General features: G+C 42.4%; 1 protein-coding gene across 1 annotated transcript in view; it reads right to left on the reverse strand.

Annotated features, from left to right (window-relative positions):
- The window catches only part of pik3r3b (phosphoinositide-3-kinase, regulatory subunit 3b (gamma)), a 527353-nt gene that overhangs the window by 245404 nt on the left and 256195 nt on the right, over positions 1 to 25754 (reverse strand). Inside the window, exon 5 of the mRNA XM_080195434.1 lies at positions 15040 to 15171. Within this exon, the coding sequence (XP_080051560.1) occupies positions 15040 to 15171 (132 nt within the window). The remainder of the gene's footprint in view (positions 1 to 15039; positions 15172 to 25754) is intronic.

Consider the following 25754-nt stretch of genomic DNA (forward strand, 5'->3'; position numbering starts at 1 on the left):
CGGAATAATGTAGGGGGAAGCTATACGGTAAAGGGTAAGCCCGTAAGGAGTATAGAATTGCAGCGAGACCTGGGGGTGCAAGTGCACAAGTCTTTGAAGGTGGCAGTGCAAGTGGAGAGTGTGGTGAAGAAAGCGTATGGTATGTTAGCCTTTATAGGAAGGGGTATAGAATATAAGAGCTGGAGTCTAATATTGCAGTTGTACAGAACGTTGGTTAGGCCGCATTTAGAGTACTGCGTCCAGTTCTGGTCGGCTTACTACCGGAAGGACGTGGAGACTCTGGGGAGAGTGCAGAGGAAGTTTACCAGGATGTTGCCTGGTATGGAAGGACTGGGGTATGAGGAAAGATTGAAGAAATTGGGGCTCTTTTCCCTTGAAAGACGCCGACTGAGGGGGGATCTAATAGAGGTATATAAGATTATGAAGGGTATAGATAGAGTAAACAGAGGTAAGCTATTTCCTATGATAGAGACACGTAGGACAAGGGGCCATGGGCTTAAGGTGAGGGGGGAGAGGTACAACACAGATATCAGAGGGAGGTTTTTCACACAGAGGGTAGTGGGGGTATGGAATGCTCTGCCAAGTAAGGTGGTGGAGGCAAACATGTCAGAGTCATTTAAGAGTAACTTAGACAGGCGCATGACTGGGTTGGAGATGGGTGGATATAGGAGAACCTTTAATTAAGGGTCATTAGCATTGGGGCGTCCCTGGTAATGTAAATGGATATGGTATGATAATAATGTTTTTTCTCTTTTCATTCACAGGTTTTAAGTTGGTCCACCTCGTGCCCAATGAGGGGTATACACACGATGGGTCGTACTGGGGCTGCTCTTGGTTGTTCGAGATTGGCCTAGTGCTTCATGTCGTTAGTGTGTGCTTAAACTGGACCAGATGCTGGGCAAGACGACAGCTCAGTGACTATCGCTGATTGCTGCGCAGACACATGGACTTGGGCCGGTGTCTGAGAGAGTTTGCGCATCCTCCGGGTGCTCCGGTTTCCTCCCACACCCCAAAGATATGCTGTTAGGCTGATTGGCAGGAATAAATTGTCCCTAAATCAGATTCCCTCAATCTGGATGGCCATAAAACATTAGACAGGGGTCGTGGGTGGAGAGGGGGACTGGTGGTGTTGAGATGGCAGCGCGGGCTCGTTGGGCCGAAGGGCCTGTTTCCCGGGCTGATTTTGTTCTTTATGGCCCTTGCAACTGCTAAAGCATTGAATTCAAATAACTCAGTTGAATTCAGGTTTCTCAGGTGTGTAAATCACACCCTGCCCTTTTCCCCAACTGCCAAAAATTGTAGATAAAAGAAATAAGGGCAGGACTTCCACTTCCAGTCCCACTTGCCATTTTCTAAAGCTCTGCGGCATTGGGAAAATGGTCCTATATAATGGCAAATATTGATTCACCCAACTCTATACAGGGGATAAAAATATATTGGGAATGCATTGCTTGCCTTGCTTCATACAGAGAAAATGGTATCATGTCAGTACAGGCATGAAAACATTACAAACTTTTAAAAACTGTATTCCATTTAAAAAGGACACTGATGAATTACTCAGATGGCTGTCAGATGTGTCAGGTGACCAACAGACTAACAAATTTCCATAAGTTCTGTGTTGAATAATAATGAGCAACAGTCTCCCCCTTGATGGCCATTTTCCCTGTATTTGTTCATGGGATGCAGGCATTGGTGGTTAGACCAGCACTTATTCCCCATCAGTTGAGGAGGTGGTGGTGAGCTGCCTTCTTGAACCATTGCAATCCATCTGTTCCTGGAACCCTAACAGTTTTTAGGGAAGAAGCTCCAGAATTTTAACCCAATGACAACGAAGGAATGATTACATATTCCCAAGTCAGAATGGTGTGTGGCTTGGAGGGGAGCTTCCACGTGCTGGTGTACCCATGTAGTGGCTGCCTTTGTACTTCTACATGGTAGAGGTACCACGTTTGGAAGGTGCTGCCCAAGGAATCTTGGTGAGTTGCTGCTGTGCATCATGTAGGTGGTACATACTGCCAGCACTGTGGGTCAGTGGTGGAAAAAATTAATGTTGATGTTGATAGATGCAGTGCCAGTCAAGTGGGCTGCTTTGCCCTGGATGGCGTCAAACATCTTGAGTGTTGTTGGAGTTGTACACTTCTAGGCAAATGTACATACTCCTGACTTGTGCCTTATAGATGGTGGACTAGTTTTGGGGAGTCTGGAGGTGAGTTATCCTCTTCAGAGCTCTCAGCCTCTGACCTGTTGTAGCCATGGGCTGGTCCAGATCAACTTCAATAGTAACTTCCAGGATGGTGATAGTGGTATCAATGATGGCAATGTCATAGAATGTTAATGATTAGATTCTGTCCTGTCGGTGATCGACATTGCCTGGCACTTGAATGTTACTTGCCACTTGTCAGCCCAAGCTTTGGTAATACCCAGGTCTTGCTGCGTCTGGACATGAACTGCTTCTGCATCTGAGGAGTCGCAAATGATGCTGAACATTGTGCAATCATCAGCGAGCATCCCCACTTCTGACCTAATGATGGAGGGAAGGTCATTGATGAAACAACTGAAGCTGGCTCAGTCGAGGACATTACTCTGGGCACCCCCTGCAGCAATGTCCCAGGACCTTCAACAGCGTAAACAGCACCCCTCTGTGGAATTTCACACCTATTGTTAAAGCTTAGAGACAATCCACAAAGCAAGTGTGAAAGACAACCAATTATCTTCTATTGGATGTTAATGGCCTTTACCTATGTGATTGAAACTAATTTTATAACTGAAAGACCACTTGCTTTCTATTGAGTATCAATGACCATTCTTCATCATGTAATTGAAAATGTTTCATTCCAAAACCCTGGGCTGTCAGCAGACCAATATGAACAATACCACAGCTGTCCAGAAAGACTGTGGACCCCTGCCTTTCCAGAACTGTAAGGCTTAAAAGTCTTTCGAAAAGCCTCCTCCATCCTGTTTCCAAAATGCTCAGAGTTCGATTGTAGCGAAATTGGATCTCCGACTAACACAGCCACCAGTGCCTGTTACAGGACCTGCTGAACAGGCCTTCCGTTGAAGGAACCCTGCAGTTAATCTGGATCTGACCCCAGCCGTCTAAATTTTCCTGAACTACAACTCCAGAGTGGGAAAAGCTCCCTCCATCACTGAACTCTCAAAGACACACAAACTGCTTACCATTCTGTTGGCTTCTAATACTTGTAGAAGTGAACTATCATCTTTAATTGTATCTTACCTGGGTGTGCAATGTGAGATTGAGGTAGTGATAGACTTTCCAGGGTGATAATCAGAATAAATAACTCTCCTAGTTTGAATCCATGCAAGTCTGCTACTGGTGATTTTTAAATTGATCGCGTACTAATGGGAGTTTGGGAACATACACGTTAGCCTTACATTAAAAAAGTTACACTTATTATAACAGAAGGCAAGGAAGATTAGCAAGTTTCAGTTATCTCTCCCATCTGTAACAATACTTACTCGTGCCATGATTCAGAAATCATGATTCAGACGTTTTTTTCTCCAAACTCTCTCTTGTTTCTGTCACCATTGAAATATAATGTTCCAATCTTATTTAAAGGGTGAAAAGCTGCAGCATGCTACGGTGCAGAATTTCCAAATCAAACAGCTTTATCGACCTTTATCACTGAATCTAGTGTTGATTAAGATTTTACTTAATGCAAGTTCTACTTGAGTCCACAGTGGGTGGTGAGTGTCTGGAACGAGCTGCCAGTGGTAGTAGTAAAGATGGGTGCAATTTTGTCTTTTAAAAAGCATTTAGACAGTTACATGGGTAACTTGGGTATAAAGGGATATGGGCCAATCAAGGGCAATTGGGATAGCTTAGTGGTTAAAAAATAGGGGTGGTACAGACAAGTTGGGTCGAAGGGCCTGTTTCCATGTTGTAAACCTCTATGACTCAAAAGAACATATGACGTAAAAAATGAACTGCTTTGGCTTATTGAATGAGTATATCACGGGACATGGTAATAGGCTACATAGAACTGCAGGAAATAATGCAGAGGATATACAACTATTTTGCTTAAAAGTAGTGCAACCCTCTATTTGAACATCTGGGGATAGGTACTGCAAGGATTTTTTTTTATTAAACATGATACACTCTGAAAACACTTTCTTGAAAATTTCTCAATTAGTGGAGTTTCAGCCTGAAAAAAAGAGACAAAGCAGATGAAAAATTCTGGTTGTTCATTCCCGTTGAATCCCTGCCTAACATTGGGGATTCTTTCCATGTTCTGATTCTGCCCTGCAGGCAGCAGGTTCTGATTTCTCACAAATCCAGGAATTTCTGTGTGGAGCACAGAGCTAGATCCCAGAATGAAGCAGCAGCCTAACATAATTGGGACCAGTAGTTGCAAGTAAACAGGTAAAGCTGGACTTTTCTCTCTCCAGCACCCTCACCCCACAGCTTCTCCCAGAGCCTCAAAACTCACAGAGAGGAAGAAAAGATTTTGCCTGTGGGAGCTGCAGCAGTCATGGCTGGTGACTATGATTTGATCTCCAAACCTTTAAAACAATGCAAGATTGGATCAGGTAGCTCTAATCAGCAAGGGCAAGATGAAAAGAAGATAGCAAGAACAGAAACAGACTCCAAAAGGATACGAGAGTAGGGCTGACAAGCAAATCAATCTCTTAACTTTTAAAAGAAAGATCCCGCAAAGCAAATCAGCAGAGCCACATGGCATTCCAGGCCATATGAACAACTGCTAGCATGCAAAAAGCCTCACAGGAGGAACTGCAACCAAGCTAATGTCTGCAGCCATGGGAGCCCCATGTCTCTGTTCAAGTGAAACTGAAGGCCCAGAACCTGACTAGGATTTTGTATTTTGGGGGGAAAGTGGCTCTGAGTTTTTTGTCGCAGCTGGAGAAGGAGATCAACATTCCCTGGGACACTGGCTGTTTGCAAATGCTGCTGGTAGCAGAGACTAGCGAGTTCCCACCCAAGAATAGGATGAATATGAGTGCACTCACGAAAGACCTGAGTGTATCGAGGTGCCACTAGGGAAAGTATACTTGCAAGGCAAGCTTGTTACGAGGCCAGTCATGGTGGGTGTGAGCCCATGCAAGAGGTAGATATTTTGTTAGGTGACGGCTGGACCGTTTGGGAGGTACAAAGCCAAAAAGTCCAAGGCAGTCCAGTGAGACTGGGATGGCTAGGAAATACCAACTGAATTCTATACAGGTACAGAGAGCTCAGGAAGAGAAAGAGATCCGGCAAAAAAAAGCCAACACAATTAATAGGGGCCTAGTTAGAGCCCACAGGGCTATGTGTAGAGCCTGTTGAACTTAAAATGGTAAAAAGTCTGACAACACCAGGTTTTAGTCCAACCGATTTATTTGACAGTAAACGCACAAGCTTTCGGGTTAGTCCCTTCATCAGGTGAATGGAGAGTTCTGGCCTCAGACAGAGCATATAAAGCACAGACAGTTTACAGATTACTGATTAGAATGCGAATCTTTACACCCCAGAACTCTCCATTCACCTGACGAAGGGACTAACCCGAAAGCTTGTGCGTTTACTATCAAATAAATCGGTTGGACTAAAACCTGGTGTTGTCAGACTTTTTACTGTGTTTACCCCAGTCCAACGCCGGCACATCCACATCAGAACTTAAAATGGCCAGAGGAAAGCAAAAGTGATAAAACAAATCTGTGTGTGCCCCTATATGCCCTTCTCTGATCAGAACCTTCCACACACCCGACAAAGGAACAGTGTCTCCAAAAACTTGTGGGTTTACTATCAAATGAATTGGTTGGACTTTAACCTGGTGTTGTTAGACTTTTTACTGTGTTTACCCCAGTCCAATGCCAGCATCTCCACATCATGACCCTGACCTATACAGGAAAGTCATGATGTGGGTATGCCGGCGTTGGACTGGTGTAAACACAGTAAAAAGTCTGACAACACCAGGTTTTAGTCCAACCGATTTATTTGATAATAGACTCACAAGCTTTTGGGGTTAGCCCCTTCGTCAGGTGAATGGAGAGTTCTCCAGAATGGAGAGTTCTCTCCATTCTCCTGACAAAGGGGCTAAACCCGAAAGCTTGTGAGTCTATTATCAAATAAATCGGTTGGACTAAAACCTGGTGTTGTCCGACTTTTTACTAAACAGGAAAGCCAGATAGAATTTAAGTAGATCCATCAAAGATGCCAAAAGACACCAACCCCACAACTATGGCAAGGTCTGCAGACATAACAGGTTATAAGATAAAGGCAGGTAAAATCGCCAGCTCCAACATACCCCTCACCAATGCATTCTATGTCCATTTTGTGCAAAAAAGTCAGTGAGAGCACACCCTCCACCCCAGAAGTCTCAGATGAATCTGTATCCGAGGTCACCACTGCAGATGTCAGAGCAACCTTCTCAAAAGCTAAGCCACAGAAAGCGACTGGCCCGGGTGAGGTACCCTAATGGGCACTCAGATCCCGCGCAGACCAGCTGGCAGGGGTATTTGCAGACATTGTCAACCTCTCTTTACTCCAATCTGAAGTCCCTATCTGCTTTAAGAAAATGACCATCATCCCAGTACCTAAGAAAAGCAAGGCAGTGTGCCTTAATGACTATCATCTGGTGGCTGTGACATCCATCATTATAAAGTGCTTCGAAAGGTTAGTCATGGCACAAATCAATTGTGGCCTCCCGAGAACATTAGTTGAGCTTCTGGATTAATGGTCTAGTGATAATACCACTAGGCCCTCTCCCTGCCTTACAATGCCTCATGGGCACTAGTCCCCGGTCCACAGCAAAGCTCTCTGTAAAGGCTGAGCTAATATTTAGGATGGACTGTCCTTCCCCTACTCCTCCTCCACTGGAATACGCAACATTCTCCACATCATCTTCCAGCTGGTTCTTCAGTTGTCACAGCACACAAAAATGTGAACTAGTCAGACTGCTTGAATTTGGACTCAGCAACAAAGTTATTATAGGTGTACAAATAGGATCAGTGATAGATTGCCAACAGCTGGATAAAACCACTTTTATTAAGTTCTAGGCTGTTGTCCTTTAACAATTTTTCACACAGAACTATACATGGTTAGAGACTCACGGTAAGGTTTAATTTCTAGGGTTTTCTAAAGAAGTAAGCAACACAAACACCTGTGTTTTTTATTTTTCAGAATTTTAAGAAGAATCTGGCTCTGAGCTATTTGCAGTCCTAGTTTCTGGCTAAAATGTCTTTTATAAATCCAAATAGCCCTTCTGGGTAGAGATGTTTCATTATTTCATTACTTGCTTCTTTAGAAAACCCTAGAAACTAAATCTTACCTTGAGTCTATAACCATGTATAGTTCTGTGTGAAATATTGTTAAAGTACAACAGTCTAGAACTTAATGCTCTGCTATATTATACTTTGCTGACAGCATCTGGTCAGTGTGAGGCAGCTATTAATAAGACAAATCAGGTACTCAGCTGTATCTGGATAACATTGGACTACGAGTCATAATGAGATATACTGACAATGTACAGATCATTGGTGGGGTTATTTCTGGAGCCTGCATTGCAGCTTTGGTCATATTACTCTTCAAAATCAGAAAGTACAATAGAAAAAGTTGAGACAAAATCACTGGGATTGTCTGGCCTGAACACAGCTTTTTTATTGGAGGCGGGTGGCTGTGTGCCACTGGCTGGCAGCAGGATATTCAGCTCCTGCTGCTGCAAGTGGGATTTCCCATTGATTCTACCCCGAACTGCCGAGAAACACATGGTAGGGGGAACACCGCTCGCGGGATTAGAAGATCCTGCTGATGTGAGAAGCCAAACATCATGCCTATAGAATCCACAATTTGAGGATACTAAGTTATGAAAAAAAGCTCATTGGAGAAAAGAGGATTGAAGGATGATCAGTCTAGCATAGAAAAGACAGAAATAAATAGACTTGGGAGTGCTGGGGCAATTAATATAGAATTAGAGGACTCAGATATAACATACGTAAAATTCATGAATGAGATTGGGGATTTGAATTACCCAACGGGATAATGGTTAAACTCCAGAGAAACATAGAAAATAAGAGCAAGAGTAGTCAATTTGGCCGTTCAATCTGCTGTACAATTCATTATAATCATGGCTGATCATCCAATTCAGTGATCTGTCCCTGGCTCACCCCCACCCCGGCCATATGATTTAATTATTTTAGCTATATCTAACTGCTTCCTAAATATGAGCAGCCTCAACTGCTTTCTGTTGTAGAGAATTCCATAGGTTCAACACTCTGGATGAAGACATTTCTCTCATCTCAATCCTAAATGGTTTACCCTGTATTGTTAGCCTGTGACCTCTCCACCACTGGGGACATCCTTCATGCATCTACCCTGTCCTTCCTTGTCAGAATTTTGTAGGTTTCAATGAAATCCCTCTCATTCTTCTAAAGTCCAGCAAACATAATCCTAACTGACTAAATCTCTCCTCATACGTCAGTCCGCCATCCCAGGAATCAACCTAGTAAGTCTTTGCTGCATTCCTTCCATAGCAAGGATATCCTTCCTCAGATAAGGAGGCCAAGGCTGAACACAATATTCCTGGTATGGTCTCACTAAGACCCTGCATAACTGCAGCTAGACATCCTTGCTCCTGTACTCTCGCTATGAAGGCCAACATACCATTTGCCTTCTTCAATGCCTGCTACACCTGCATGCTTACTTCCAGGGACTGGTGTACAAGGACACCCAGGTTTCATCGCACATAGGTGGTATATGTACTAAATCTGAAGAAAGTTAAAACATTCTTGTTTAGCGTGCAAGCAGAATAACACAGATTCCATTACAGTTCATGTGTCCTGTTTGTCTACTTTTTTTCTAAATGCATGCAAAGCTAAAGACATAATGAGGCAGAAATTGATGTGTATTGCATCTAATTTGTAGATGTTAATCAGGAGTAAACGATGTCAACTTACATTGGACAGGCTTGTGTCCAATCCAGACTGATAGCCAATCCAGAATGACAGCCAAGCTCCACACACATGAGGACGGCCTCAACCAGGGTCTAGGGTTCATGTCACACTATCTGTAACCCCCATGACTTGCCTGGGCTTGCAAAGTCTCACTAACTGTCCTGGCTAGAGACAATACACATCTCTTTAACCTGTGCTTAACCTTCTCTCCACTCACACTGTCTGTACATTTAAGACTTGATTACCTGTAAAGACTCGCATTCCAGCCATTATTTTGTAAATTGAGTGTGTGTCTCTATATGCCCTGTTTGTGAACAGAACTCCCACGCACCTGATGAAGAAGCAGTGCTCCGAAAACTTGTGGCTTGTGCTACCAAATAAACCTGTTGGACTTTAACCTGGTGTTGTAAGACTTCTTACTGTATCCAATCTAGACAGTCATTGTTCCCAGTGTTAAAGTCATCAATGCCTGTTCTTTTAACCCTGCACCACCACCACTCTGCGCGCCCCCCCGCCCCAGAACAAAAATGAACCCAAACTAAAATCTACCTCAATGTTAGGGAATAGGTAAGTGAAAGCTCTAATAACATATACATATGCAGTGCAGTTAAAATCCTCATTTGTTCCACAATATGTACACAAAGGTTTTACAATCAGTAACTCCAAAGCCAGACTTCCATAGAATGCTGAGAGATAGGTTTGTAAACCTTGGTGTACCTTTCACTCCGAGTCTTAACTAGAGAGATTTATGACCATTTTGTAAAAATATTATTGCTCTACCTTACACACAAAACTAAATATATCGCAGCTGGAGTTAACGTTTTCTAGCAGCTGCAAGTTAACTTACCAAATAAAAAAAACTCCTACAGGATATTCCTGCCAAGAGATTTTTAATGGTCAGAACTGTTGATTACACTTCTGCCTATTCATCATATTGTAATCAATACCCGATGCAAAGAAGGAAGATAAAGGATTCAGATGCTGTGAATGGTGAGATTTATAACCATCATCATAACTCCAATATTAGCACCTTTAAATTGGTCTAAAAACATCATTTAAGTGCACTATAAAGATTAAGATGTGATTGCAATTAGTTTTGAACTGGATTCCATAATGATCATGTAGAATGACAAATATTGTAGAGTTAATGGTCACCACATTATCCCTTCATATGCCCTTCTTTTCCCACATTACACTTTTCTCAGCATGGTGATTACTCCCATATCACATCCATCTTAGATCTGCTGACCCCGTCTACACTTCCCACTGCCTTGGAAAAGCTGCCAGCATAATCAAAGACTCCACGCATCCCGGACGTACCCTCTTCCACTTTCTTCCGTCAGGTGAAAGATATAAAAGTCTGAGAACACGTATCAACTGACTGAAAAACAGCTTCTTCCCTGCTGCCATCAGACTTTTGAAAAGACCTACCTTATATTAAGTTGATCTTTCTATGACTGTAACAGTATATCCTGCACCTCTCCTTTCCTTCTCCCCATGTACAAAGAACAAAGAAAAGTACGGAGGAACAGGCCCTTCACCCTCCAAACCTGTGCTGATCATGATGCCTGCCTAAACTAAAACTTCCAGAGTCCGTACCCTCCCATTCCCATCCTATTTATGTTTTTGTCTAGTTGCCCCTTAAACGCCGTTATCATACCTGCTCCCACCACTTTCCCAGACAAATGTGTTCCAGGCATTCACCATCCTCTGTGCAAAAAGCTTGCCTTGCATATCTCCTCTAAACTTTTCCCCACATACCTTAAACCTATGTCCCTAGTACTTGACTTTTCTACCCTAGGAAAGAGCATCTGTCTATCCACTCTGTCCATGCCGCTCAATCTTGTAAGCCTCTATCAGGTGACCTGTCAACCTCCTTCGTTCCAGTGAGAACAAACTGAGTTTTTCCAACCTTACCTCATAGCTAATATCCTCCAGGCCAGGCAACATTCTGGTAAACCTCTTCTGTACCCTCCAAAGCATTTACATCTTTCTGATAGTGTGGCAACCAGAATTGTACACAATATTCTAAATGAGGCCCAACTACGGTTCTGTACTTTATTAATGAAATGCTTTGTTTATATAGCACGCAAGAAAAAATACTTTTCACTGCATCCCAACACATGTGACAATAATAATACAAATCAAATTCTGAATGTAATGGGTTATCAATGGGTGAGAACATCATTGCTTTACTCTCAGCTAGTGTTTAGGCTAGCCGCCTGGTAATGATCAGCAGTGAGCAAGTCTTGATAAGTTCATTCTCACCCAGTTCAACACAAATGTGCCTTTTAATGGACTCACTACCATATCACAAGGTGTACTTATCTGCTGAGCCATTGAAGCAATGCCATTCTTTCAAACTTATTATTGATTTCACGGTCACAGATTATTGTAAATTAGTTTATACAGGGTGTTTTATTTCCCTCGATACTTGGAAAAGGATATCCTGCTACTTTATTTACTCTTGTCAGAACTTATAGATCAATTTTCTGTGAAGCTACCTCTCGAACAACACACATCCACTGAGGTATTATACCTCTAATGTGACACCCTCACTGCTTTTCACAGTCATTGAGCACTTTTAATTAAACTTATCTCAATCCAATGATAGTGAGCACTCTAGTTAGCTTAATGTTAATACAATTAACTTGCATATTTTACAAAACAGGGGTGGACAATGATGAATAAAATGAGATAATGCCATTAGGATGATAAATAACACAAATACTGCCATGAGCCTACCTAAGTAGGTAGAACATTGGTCAGAACATTGAATACACGAGTTGGGAAGTCTTGTTGATGTTGTACAAGACATGGGTAAGACCACACTTGGAATACTGTGTACAGTTCTGGTCACTCTATTATAGAAAGGATATTATTAAACTAGAAAGTGTGCAGAAAAGATTTACTAGGATGCTACTGGGATTTGATGGTTTGAGTTACAAGGACAGGCTGGATAGACTGGGACTTTTTTCCCTGGAGGGTAGGAGGCTTAGGGGTGATCTTATAGGGGTCTATAAAATAATGAGGGGCATAGATCAGCTAGATAGTCAATATCTTTTCCCAAAGGTAGGGGAGTCTAAAGCTGGAGGGCATAAGTTTAAGGTGAGAGGGGAGAGGTACAAAAGGATCCAGAGGTGCAGTTGTTTCACTCAGAAGGTGGTGAGTGTCTGGAAAGAGCTGCCAGAGGCAGGTATAGAGGAACATGGGTAAATGTGGGCAACTAGCTTAGTGGTTAAAAACTGGGTGGCATGAACAAGTTGGGCCGAAGGGCCTGTTTCATGCTGTAAACCTGTATAGCACTCTTAGTAGTGAAAGAAGGTTTGAATATTTATTGTTCAGCATCCAAACTTACTTCTCAACAAATAAAGTTGCATCAAGGTCGAGTTGTAATGAAATTTAGCCCATTGTATAATTGAGATTAGCTCCACTATCAGTTTGTGCACTGAATAAGTTTATTATGTGTGTAATATTTATATGGGTGGTTGATTACTTGAACTACAATCTCCCTTTCATTGCATTGCCCAACCCAACAGCAGAAAAAAGTCACCCGATTGTATTCATGTGTGTGATTTTATGCCTCTTATCAGTGTCAATTATACATACACCGTTCCAGTTAATTGTCACGTATCTGGTCCATCAAAGATAAGCTGCCATACCTGTTTTTTCCCTCTAAAGCTAACTTGATGTTTTGGCTTCAATTATAAATACCAGATGCCGATAAGAAGAAATCAGAATACCTTGCAGAAACATAGGGTTGGATTTAATGTGGGGAAGGTTTCCCAGCATAAGAATCATAATCATAAGAACTCTAGCAGGAGGGGGCAATTTAGCCTCTCTAGCCTGGTCCACTATTTAATACGATGATGGCTAATCTCATCTTGGCCTCAACTCCACTGACCCATCCGTTCACCACAGCCCTTCAAACTCCTACTAATTAAAAATCTGTCCACTTCTTCCTTATAGTTACTCAATATCCTGGCATCTACCACACTCTGGGTCCACAGACTCGTGACCCTTTGAGAGAAGAATTTTTCTTCATCTCTGTTTTAAATCTGCTACCCCTTATCCTAAAACTATGACCTCTTGTTTTAGATTGCTCCACAAGGGGAAACATCCTCTCCATATCTACTTTCATCTCATATACATCAATTAGATCTCCTCTCATTTTTCCAAATTCCAGGGAGTATAGGCCTATTCTGTTCAATCCCCTTTTGTAAGTGAAACCCCTCATCTCTGGAATCAATCTAGTGAACCTTGAAGTGGCAAAACCTCCCCTGATTAAGTCTGGGGACAGAAGGATGTGTTGATGGATTCCTGCAGTGGTGGGATGTCGGTTAGGCTCATTAGTGAGCCCACTGATACCCTATATAGCTAGGCCACTGCAATTTGTGATGGCTCAGCAATTATTTGGACTTCACAACTTTCCAGCACTCTTGGATGTCCAATTGGTGAATCCTGTCAGATTTGCCAGCAGCCTCTTGGAGGGAGGGGTCCATCATTCTGATCGGGGGACTCGGCATTGGGAAGTTTGGATGAAAGCCAAACCCCTTACTTTTACCTCTGACTACAGTTGACCCTCATCTCCATCCCACCTAGACTCACATTTGGTCTGGGGTCCCATGATCACCCTGGACCTCTGATGATTGCACTGTGATTAGCTGCCACTTTTCCCACTGGCACTAGCAGTAGTGAAGAACTGCTGGTGTTTGATTAGCCATCAGCTCTCGGAAGACTTCTCCTGCCAGGCACCTCACTTGCAGGGAAGGCTGAAGAATGGCCACATAAGTTCCTGAAGGGTTGCTTGATCTGTCGGGCCTTCCCTCTTAGAACTGACAGGATTCTCATTTGTTCTCCAATCGTTGGGCAAAGCTTCTGTTGACCCAATGGAACTATGACTAAAATTTCTGCTAATGCATTTGGTCATACCATTAAAAGGAACAGGTGCATCTAAATTCAAACTGTTAAATTTTAAAGTTCAGAAATCAACCTAATTTGAATCATTTTGGATTATAAATTCTATTGAATGGTGATTCGGACCTTATTTATTTTTCATCGATTGCAAATATCAAAAGAATAATTTTGACTTTTCTTTGTGAATGTTTGCTGTACTTTGCCGCTAATCAACATGATCTGCCTGTGCCACAGACCACACACACACATGGGCGGGGGTATAGGCAGTTGGCATGCTCACACAAATTCTCCAGTCCCCAGCTTGAAAAACTACAGGAAATTATTAGAGCGTCTGAGGGGTGAATTCCCGTCAGGTAGCTCCTTCCGTGTGGTGTACCGAACCTGCCAAGGTGCCACTTGCTGCTGTTCAAATATCCATTCAAACCATGGAAACCACATTTTTGAATCCACGCAGAAATAACCTCATTGTTTTATTGAAGCGATTGGACTCGGTGAGGGTTTTCCATTAGATCAATGTTGAACATTTTGACCTGCTCCAATTACACATATACCCGTCTATAATGTTCTCAAGAGTTGATTGATATCTTTATTACTTCAGTAATATTTTATGAAGATGGAGGTGCTGAATGTCAAGTCTCCAAAGATTAGCCCAGACGCTGGCTCCAGGATTGGAAAAATAATGATACTATCCATCAGTTTCTTGAAAACTGGATTGGAATGATCAACAAATCCCATATCTAGTAACTTATTGATTAAAAAGCATCGGTAAATCACTTTTAGTATCAATGTTTGATCTTAATAAGTGAATGATTGTCAACGTTAGCACTGAAGACAATGGGCAGGATGTTCTGGCCATGCTCACTCCAAGACCATAAATTTGTGCCCGCAACCAATAGACCTTTGCATGGTCTGCCTCCACCCGCTACAACTCCCGTGGCGGGCAGGATGGGAAAATTCCGCCCTATATATATTTGAATTAATTGATAGGATGAATAAAACTGGCAAGGCCAGCATTTATTGCCCATCTCTAATTGCCCTCAAGAAGATGGTGGTGAGTTGCCTTCTTGAGCCGCTGCAATCCTTGTGGTCAACACTTTCAAACACTGATTATTGTTTTATTTTAATTTTATAAAAGGTAAGAAAAATGAGGCTATTGAGCATTATAGAACACATTCTTATCCAAGGAATGGCATGAATTGGAAGTCATCTGCAGCACTTTACCTTGGGCAGTGTAGACTAGCTCACTGTAAATAGCTGGTGGAATCACTGGTGAAGGCAACCCTCGTAAGTAGTGCTTCAGCGCATCGGCAATGATGTGGATGTCATACTGATCGATATCAACAGCTGCCATATCTGTAACATAATGAAGGGGGTTAGAAACCAGGCAGATTGACATAATTCCTATTCTTTCTTACTGCATGTGCGTTGCTGACAACACACTCTTGTCGGCTGTTGTGACCTGATTTAGGATTAAATTATATTTAGTCTGCTCTTCCCCTGAATTAAAGTGCAATCACGATTTAATGCATGAGCATTGCCATTTACTCGCCCCACTTCCTGTCAAATGACACTTTACTTCCTGTCAGGTCATCTTGCAGCCTTTAAAATAAACAACTCAATTTGCCTTGACGTAACAATTGGGATAGCTATTCGTTTATAATGGAAGAAGTTTTGGTTCTTTCACCTGAAAGAAAATGAATAAGATGGCTCAGAAATAACCACTTGACCCACTTCTCATTAGAGAGCTGGAGAAATATAAAATCCTTACAGTACAGAAGGAGGCCATTTGGCCCAACGAATCTGCACTGACTCTCTGATAGAGCATCCTTTCATGGCCCTGTGTCTGTAGCTCCACATATTTACCTCTCTAATCCCCCTAACCTACACAACTTGGGACATTAAAGGGGCAATTTAGCATAGCCAATCCACCTAAGCTGCACATCTTTGGATTGTGGGAGGAAACCTGTGCATCCACAGGATACCCAAGCAGACACAGGGAGAACGTGTAAACTCCACACAGACAGCCAGCCAAGGCCAGAATTGAATCTGGATCCCTGGCACTGAGAGGCTGCAATGCTAATGGCTGTGCCACTATGCTGCCCCAACCGTTAGTTGATACTTGGCCTTGTTGTTTGGTTTCTGCAATTCTTTGATAAAGGCTCAAGTTAGAACACCATAAGATGATGAAAGAAAAATGATTCCCTCAGCACAGGAATGAGAACAAATCTGTATCTTTCCTATGATTCTATAATCCAAGTAGCATTCTAGCTATTCAACAACTAGCATTAGTAAAAACCCAACCACTTACCAAATAAGAGAAGAATGGACAATAAGTGAGTTTGAAGATGAGAAGAGGAAGAATGCTCAATGATATTTAGCATTCATAGGGGTTAGCCAAGGTAAATATGTGGAGTTACGGGAATAGGGCCTGGGTGGGATTGCGACCATTACAGACTTGATGGGCTGAATGGCCTCCTTCTGCATTGTAGGGATTCTATGACACAAGGGAGAGATTTTTTAGATGAAAAATCAAGCAAAGAAAAATCCAAGAAATGTGTCACACATTAACCGTCCTCAGGGTAAAATTAATGGGAAGATGCATAGAGCACATTCTGAAGAATGGCAAGTGTGCTGGTAAAACAATCTTTTTGATGTCATGGGTGTGCAACAGGGCAACTATTAAAACATTTCAGTCATCTCTAATAGGTTTAATGGAGTTATTATTGCTGTAAGGATTTTGTTCTGGTACAAGGGCTTCAACAATGTTAAATTTAAAGTTCATCCTTAAGATTGCAACTGTGAGAAAATTGGTCTATTCTTTGTCATCAGCATTGATATTAGAACAGACTTTTTAGGTTATGTTCACTGTTCTGTCTCGGGATTAGTTTACCTCCTGCACAATTCATTATGAAGTCAATCAAGCAGATCCATATAACATAATCTACAAGATCATTCAAATTGAAACAAGATTGCATCTCCTGCACTCGTTATTTGACTAACTGATAAAACTCTTGAAACTGTAATTTAATCAGCAAACCAGAAATGAATTATGAATTTGAAATGTTTTGTTTCTTTACCTGTTCATTGAGGTGAATAACTAATTCTATTGAATGGAATATTATCTGACCATCTGCATGAAGATGCTACACACTGGGTGAAACATTTCAGACGTTGGACAGAGATAGAATACTCCTTGCATTAGTAAAACCATTTCTCTCACCCTCAACATCAAGTCTCCTTCCTCCTTGCGACATCATATTTAGGGCTCCATTCAAAAGCCCTGTGTTAATCTCTCAAATGTGGCTTTTCACAAGTCAAGAAGAGCGGCATTGTTACACAGTGGTTAGTTAGCACTGCTGCCTCATAGTGCCAGGGACCCAGGTTCAATTCCAACCTTGGGAGTCTGTGTAAAGTTTATACGTTCCCTCTGCATGTGTTTCCTCCTGGTGCTCCGGTTTCCTCCCATAGTCCAAAGATGTGCATCTTATGTGGATTGGCCATGTTACATTTCCCCTAAGTGTCCCAAGATGTAGGGGGATAAGCCATGATAAGTTACTAGGTTGGGTGGGGCTGGGTAAGATTCTCTGTTGAAGGGTCGGTGCAGTCTTGATGGGCCAAATGGCCTCTTTCTGCACTGTAGGAATTCTATGATTCTTTGACACAGGTGGAAAATTTGCAGGCAAACTTACAAAGTTTAAAAGCCAGTCAATTTCAAAGGAATTATTTTATTTGAACACCTTTTTGAGATATAATAAGGTAAGATCTGCAATAGCTTTATGAATATGAGCGTTGGTGTCAATTAGCACTTAAGGGTTGTTCTCCTCATATTCAATGAATTCTCAGAGCACTGTTAATATGCCAAAGTGCACAGTGAAAATATATCATTATAGTAGGAAAGCAGAAAAAGTCATTCAAATTGGACAGTCTTATGAATAATGCAATAAAGATTTATGCAATGTTGATATCCTATCATAATGTGTCACTTGCATTTGGTTAATTCATGCTGGTGCTGAAATACTGGCCTAAATTTTACAGTGGGTGTCAAACTCCTACAGTAGAAGCAACTCCTGAGCCCCACTTGTTGATACGGGATTTCCTCAATAATTTTACCACAGGCCAACTGCTAATTAGCCAACTACAGGCCAACTAAAGGTGCTTTCTGGACCTCTGATGCTGACAGCCCAGAGGGTAGGTAGTCCTGATGCTTTAGCAGTACCTCAGGCTGGTGTGGATGCTGCTGAGGTACACAGGGCACATTGGTAGATTGACCAGGTAAGTTTGAAAAGAACTCTCAAATCATAAGGCTGAATGTTGGAGCCCAGTGGGGAGATTGATGAGGCCATGGGAGCAGCCCTTATTACCTGTAGGCCTTCTCTTTGGGCCATTCCATTCTCCCACCCCCACAGGGCAACCACAGCCACCAATATTTTGCTGACAGCACCATAATATAGTCCACATCTGGGCCTTGGGTCATGGTAGATTGTTGCTCACGTGTTTGGATGCTGGAAGTGAGCAGCCTCTCCACAATCAGTTCCGCCAATGGGGAAAAAAACCCTGGCAGCCATGAAACCACATTGGTAAACTGGCCCAACACGGCTCCCTGTCTCTCAGCCCACCTCTTGTCAGCCAGTAAAATCTGGGCTACTGATTTTGAACTGAGCCACTGCAGCAGCAACAGCTATTTTAGGAACTCCCTGTGCTTGACTGCACCCCCTTAGCATCAGGAAAAGAACAGAACTTGTGTAAAATTTCCAGGCCACAATCTCGGGTATCATTAGTTTGCTGCAGATATCTGAAGGTGAAATATCAGATCCCTCAGAAACCTGAGCTAGATTCTGACTTAGTTGTGGTTGCAATAATATTACTTAGGGCAGAGCAAACTTAACCTGTTGGCATGTATAAATAAGTTACCACCTTGTCAGACATACACTGAAATGTATAGAATTAGCAAAAAGTCAGATCTACGCTACAGCTCTTTTGCAATTCAATCTGTTACTAAATATACGACCTAAATCCTTTAAGCAGCGACAGATCCTTTCAGTGCAGATCTACATAACTGATAATCTGGGACATTCCAATAATGAATTAGCACTCTGAGGACAGCAGTCTAATTTTTGCATCAAAACTAGATAGGAACAGTTGAACATAGCCATGCAGGACAGGAGCACCTTCCTCCACGCCCCTTAATAGCTCATTTCATCAGTTCATGATTCCATTGTAGTTTTCTCTTCTGCTCCTCTCCATCTCATAGTGACACTGCATACCTTCATCAACGCGTTCTTTCCCCAAAATCCAAGGAGTATCCAGGAAAGTGAGAGGGGATTGCAGAGAAACTTGCAGGATTGCAGGATTAGACAGGGCAGATTCAGAAAGAATGTTCCCGATGGTGGGGTAGACCAGAACTAGGGAGTCATAGTTTGAGCATAAGGGGTAAATCTTATAGGACTGAGGTGAGGAGAATTTCTTTATCCAGCGTGTGGTGAACATGTGGAATTCATGACCACAGAAAGTAATTGAGGCCAAAACATTGTGTGATTTCAAGAAGAAATTAGATACAGCACTTGGGGCTGAAGGGATCAAGGGATATGAAGGGGAGGTGGGATCAGGATATTGAATTTGACGACAGCTTTGATCAAAATGAATGGTGGAGCAGACTTGAAGGCCCAAATAGTCCACTCCTGCTTCTATTTTCTACGTTGCTATGTTTGAATAACTGGTGAGTTTGGCACAAAAAGACATGAAACGGACATAATGGAACATGTCTAAACTGTTACTTTCCATTCACTGGGAATAACTTTGAGCAACCATGTAAAAGTAGTGATGCCAATTAGGCAATCTTTTCTATGTAATGGGCTGCCTATTTACTATTATCTACTTCAGACAATGGTGCAAGGTCAAAATAACCCCAATTAACACTTGCTGCAGAACTTCCAGACTTCCTCCTTCTGGTGTCTATCAGAGCAGGCATATGTATATGCATCAATGAGTAACATATTAAAGTTTAAAGTCCAAACTCAATATTGCAAATAAAAGATTTTGCTTTGTAAATGCAATGCTAAATTACATTACATTGGCACTATAATGAACGCACCTCCACTGTTACAACCAGGATGATGTGGAGACGCTGGAGTTGGACACAGTAAGAAGTCGCACAACACCAAAGGACTTCCCCATTCCTTGATTGATTGTAACAGGGTTTGTTTTGAAATTTAAATGGATGAATGTGCTAATTCAGCTCATGTACTTAACCGTTTACATGCTGATGCAAAGTAGTCCGACAGGTTTTCCTGCGCTTAAACGTGAAAAGTGTTTTATTGTACAAAACAACCACCCAGGTAAAGACCATCACAACACACACAGGCATGCAAAAATGACAAGTTGTAAAGTTGGTTAAGTTAACTTTTGGCCAAAATTAAGATTCAATGATAAAATTAATAGAGTGTCCATAGATTATGAGTCCTTCACTATTGTTCATGGCTGAAGCAGTTCTTTCCTTGTGTTTAATCTCCTTGGAAACACTGCTTTGGAATTTGAAGTTTTTTTCAGAATTCCTGTCTATTCTCTCAGTATGATATAAGCAGGCTGATTTCACTGAAAGAGTGAGAGGCAAGCAACTTTGTGGCTGCCTCCAGATGTTTCTTCACTTGATTTTAGCAGTTGGTGTTGCCTCTTTCGACACTTGGCAGTAAAGATGGCTGCTGTCATGTGACTGGCTTTCAAACTGCACAATAACTGTCCCCTCTGGCAGTGGGATTCTCTCTCACCTGTTGTTAGAAACTCTATAGATCAATAGTGGCCTCCAGCAGTTTAGACGATTAATTGTATTCTCTGAGCTACTGTGATAGCCAAAGGTGATTGAATATTAATGTCTCAGCTATTAACTCCTTGAGTGGTCCGTTTTGACTCTTGATAATATAGAAAGGGGGCTTTTACACCCCCAAGGAATTGTCGTTGTCTGTTTGAGGTGTTTCACAGACCTGATGACTTCATGAGCATGGGAACACTTAAAGATATTCAGGTAAAGAAAAACAAGTAACTATTTTTTGCTCTTTGTAAGTTTCACTGTAAAATTGTAAATAATCTATCACAAACACGAAGCGTTTGCATGGGATTAATGGCATCTCCTTTCCAGTGTACCACACTCCTGGTATGGAATTTCCCCAGTCCTGTGGAGATGGATTTGGACGTGGGGCTTGGGGGCAGGGGGCGGGAAGGGCTGGGAAAGTGGTGGGAAATCCCACTGGGATAACTCCCCAACTCTGTACTGCCTCTGACCGACTTGCACAGGGAAGGACTGCTACAAGAATCGACAGCCCAAGGAGGCAGGCAGACAAAGAACAAAGAACATCCCAGCACGGGAAACAGGCCCTTCGGCCCAACGAGCCCGTGCCGCCGCATCTTCCCACACCTACCCTGCCCTGTGTGTATGTGAGTGGAACCCCTAATGTAGCCAGATTCAGGGGAGAATAGTGTCAATTTGGTACACCAATCAGCCTAAGAGCACATCTTTGGGGTGTGGGAGGAAACCGGAGCGCCCGGAGGAAACCCACGCAACCACAGGGAGAATGCGCAAACTCCCACAGACACAGGCCCAAATCCATGTATCTGCACAGCTAGCAGTGATAGTCACTGAGCTGTTGCGGCGCCCGTCTGCTGGTCTAAGCCATTTAAATCCCCAACCAAAGCCATTCTTTTCCAGCGCTGCAATTTTGCACAGCCTCTCACAGTGTTGGGAGTTTGCTCCCAGGAGCCCAGGAAAAACCACAAATACTCTTCTGGAGGGTCATCCCTCTACCCTGAGATCCCTCATAGTACTCTGTCACGTTTTCTGCACTGAAGAGGGATGTTATGGTCCACAAGGTCTCCCTCCTCTCCAGCAGTGCTCATCTTTTCCAATAGGATTGTTGTCCGGACGCTGCTGGGCCTTTACTGGCCCTCCCACCTCCCTGTCCCACTCACTATCCTTAACTGAATAGAAATTATGAGGCTACCTCATGAGAAGTACCCCCAACGCAGCTGAGTGTGTGGTGGCTCGGAACTTACATGTGGGCTCGATATTGTAATCTCAATGCCCACAGGAAAATTCAGCCCAAGCTACCTGAAATGGTATCCAAAATATACTTGTGGTCATATGAACTGCCAAATTGGCAAATGAACTTTACTTTTTCAAAACAAAACTGTAAAAAGAAGACATTTTCTTTGTTTAGGTCTTCAAGTTAATGCATACTTTGAGCTGAACTAGAAATTCAAATGGGAGACCATTTGCTGACCCACACAGATAATCCCAGCACTTCCAGAAATGAACCCTGTGAATAAAGCTGGCCTAACTCATGTGTAAGTTAACTTCTTGTCAATTTGTTTCCTTTTTAAAGATATTTTGTTTTCCATCAACCCTAGTCTGGAATGCCGAATTTCTGATTTTTCAAGTTGAGAAGGCCCGGGTCTGCCTGGGAGACTTGAGAGCACCAGGATCACTGTGGCTCAGTTGGTAGCACTCTCTCTCATCTCTGAAGCACAATATTTTGGCTATTAGTCCCACTGCAGGGCCAGGATTTTGTGCTCCCAGTTGCGCCTTGCAAGAATGGCGATGGGAGCACCAAATCTCATAAGGCCCAAATCACGTTATTTGGCAGCATCAAGTCCTGTTGCAGTTGTCCATTCTAATGATATAATGGAATTCCCAATGGCTCACGTCAGAATCCCATCAGAATATATTTTAATCTAATTATCAGACCTCTACACTTGATGATCCAACCCCCAGATTAGATTATCCATTCATGTCGGTGAATCATGACTGGTTTCCTAAGGCAAGCATCCGGTGGGCAGACCTCCCAGAGGAACATAGATGAGTGCATTGCTTGGGAGGGTGGGAGGGGTAAAGAGGGTCGAGGTGGGCAGTACATCAAGATTGTCTGGGCACTGTTCCCTGGCATTGCCTGAGGCTGGGAGGGTTCTTGGTGTATGGGGAGTGGAAGAGGGAGGGGGGTTGTTCTAATTTTTTATTTTCGTATACCAAGTTGGCCATTAAAAATAACACCCTGATCTTTAAAAGTCTACGTTGCCGGTGGGGCAGGCTCTGTGATTATCATAAGTCCCACCCTTTGGATTTAATTTTTCTAAACTGCTAGCAATATGGCGGGGAAAGCCTTCAAAGCCACTCTTTCTGCCTCAAAAAGAAAAAATTCCACCCCAGACCTACTGCACAAAATTGAAAAATAGCTGGCATCCAATGCAGTACTGAAGGAGCGCTGCACTGTCAGAAGTGCTGCCTTTTTGCTGAGATGCTGAGGCACCATCTGTGTGCTTGGGTGGATGTAAAGGATAACATGGCACTATTTTGAAAAAGAGCAGTGATGCTATCTCTGGTGTCCTGGTCAATATTTATCACTCAAATAATATCACACAAACAGATTACCTGACTCTTTGTGGGAGCTTGCTGTGCACATACAAGCAGCTGCATTTCCTACATTGCACAGTGAGTACTACCTTGGCTGTAAAGCACTTTGAGATGTCCAGTAGTCATGAAAAGCATTCACTACACATGCTTTTTTTCCTATTTGGAATATCCTATCTCATGTGACTATACAATACTGCTCTCAATATCATTTTCATCAACTTCAGTTTCAAATGATGGATGTAGATTTTTAAATCAGAGACTAAGCCACCGCACCCCAACAGCTTAATTTCCAAGTCAGAATAAGCAACTACAAGATTTGGGAGCAGAATTAGGCCATTTTGGCCCATCGAGTCTGCTCCACCGTTCAATCATGGCTGATATTCTCATCCCATTCTCCCTGTAATCCTTGATCCCTTTATTGATCAAGAACCTATCCATCTTTGTCTTAAAGACTTCCAATGACCTGGCCTTCACAGTCCTCTGTGGCAATGAATTCCATAGATTCACCACCTTCTGGCTGAAGAAATTCCTCCTTATCTCAGTTTTAAAGGAGCGTCCCTTCATTCTGACTTTGTGCCCTCAAGTTCTGGCCTCTCCCACTACTGGAAACATCCTCTCCATGTCCACTGTATCTAGGCCTCTCGGTATTCTATGAGTTTCAATTAGATCCCCCCTCATCCTTTTAAACCCCATCGAGTATAAACCCAGTTTCCTCAACTGCCCCACATATGATAAACCCCTCATTCCAGGGATCATTCTTGTGATCCTCCTCTGGACCCCCTCCAAGGCTAGCACATCTTTCCTTAGGAATGGGACCCAAAACTGCTCATAATATTTCAAATGGGGTCTGACCAGAGCCTTATAGAGCCACAGCAGTACATCCCTACTGTTGTATTCCAGCCCTCTCAAAATGAATGCTAACACTGAATTTGCCTTCCTAACTGTCAAATGAATCTGCACATTAATCTTAAGAGAATCCTGAACTAGGACTCCCAAGCCCCTTTGTGCTTCAGATTTCCGAAGCCTTTCCCCATTTAAAAAACAGTCTACACCTCTATTTTTTTCTTTGACAAATCAACTCCTCAGTGAGAATGATATTTGTGGTCTTGCTATTTGTGAAGTGCAGCACAACAAACAGTTTCAAACATATTACTCAACAGTCTATTTTTTAAAAATTACTGTTTTCAACATCAAATCTTTGCTGGCAGATTGGGTCTGTATAATATTTTTCAGAATCTTCTGTAGTTTCTTTTTTTCTAACTCTGCAAAATGGATGTTGTTCGCATTTCATTCCCAATCTCGATGTTAATGTGCTGGGATTGCCAAATGAAAGACTATCATGAGAAAGCACGGAGAGTCTGGATTTATGAATGTGTTACTTTAAGGATTTTGTTTTTGGATGTAATCTCTGGTGTTGGCTCATACATAAATTTGAATCCAGAAGCAAATTCCGCTTTTCTTCCCCCCTCCTTAAGCATTAGCAAGGCTTAGAAATGTTTCTGATTCTAGGGGAATATTTCAGGAGGGTGAACTGTTGAGGTACCAGCTGGCCCCCAACATGAGGCTCTCCAGAGTGGCATTATATGTCTTTGTGTTGGTGCTGATTACGCAGTAAGTAGTCCATCTCAGCCATATCCTATAAATAAGTGGTGTTAGTGTAGCCAATTGCAGTGACATAGGCAGGTTGGGAATGGTGAGTTGATTAGGGAGATATGAAGGGAAGAAACTATTTGAAAAGGGATGTTGTTTAATGGCATAAAAGCATACAGACCCCTTAAATGCAATGGCAACTCTTTGTAACATCTTTTGGTGACAATCTTTGGCCTTTAGGCTTTATGCCAGCAATAGCCTTCCAGGGAAAGGTCATGAAAGTCTATTATTCAGTTGCACCTTTTTTTTTAGAAGACAGCAGCATCTTCACATGTCTCTTTTATTGGATGTTAATGGCAGATACAGTGATAAATAAAGTGTAATGAGCAGCTGATCACTGCGGCACATTGGCATTCAGAGTCCTGGCAGTTTATTAAACAATTCATCAGTCTACGATCAATGTAATTAACAGTCTCCAAACAGATGGAAAAATGAGCAACTACATCAGTGTCACAGCTTCAGTTGCTGCACAGTGCAATCAGAGAAAAGGTTGATTACTTCTAAGAATATATGCGAGCCCTTTAGCCATCAAGGCCTGCTGTCTGCCTCGAACATTCTCAGCGAGGGACTGGAGGTTGCAATAGGTTGTCGTGTAATTATGTAGCATATTTGTGTAACATATCGATGTGGAATAAATAGCGTTAACAGTTGTCCAGAGCACAGAAAAAAACTCCTTTTGAGAAGCAAACCAGTCTACATTTGTGGCTTAAAGAACAAACATCAATTCCACAAGGGGGAAGATAAATTATGAATAAGTATGCTCACTGACAGGTATTAACTAATACACAGATAAAACCTGGTGGGGGTTGGTAACATGAAGCCACAACCAATAATTATCTGAGGCCAGCTGCTTTGCCATCAGTAGAATTGATCTAAACAAAGATCCTTA

This window comes from Carcharhinus amblyrhynchos, chromosome 9, assembly GCF_965287045.1.
Source record: "Carcharhinus amblyrhynchos chromosome 9, sCarAmb.v2.hapA, whole genome shotgun sequence".
Taxonomy (NCBI): Eukaryota; Metazoa; Chordata; class Chondrichthyes; order Carcharhiniformes; family Carcharhinidae; genus Carcharhinus; species Carcharhinus amblyrhynchos.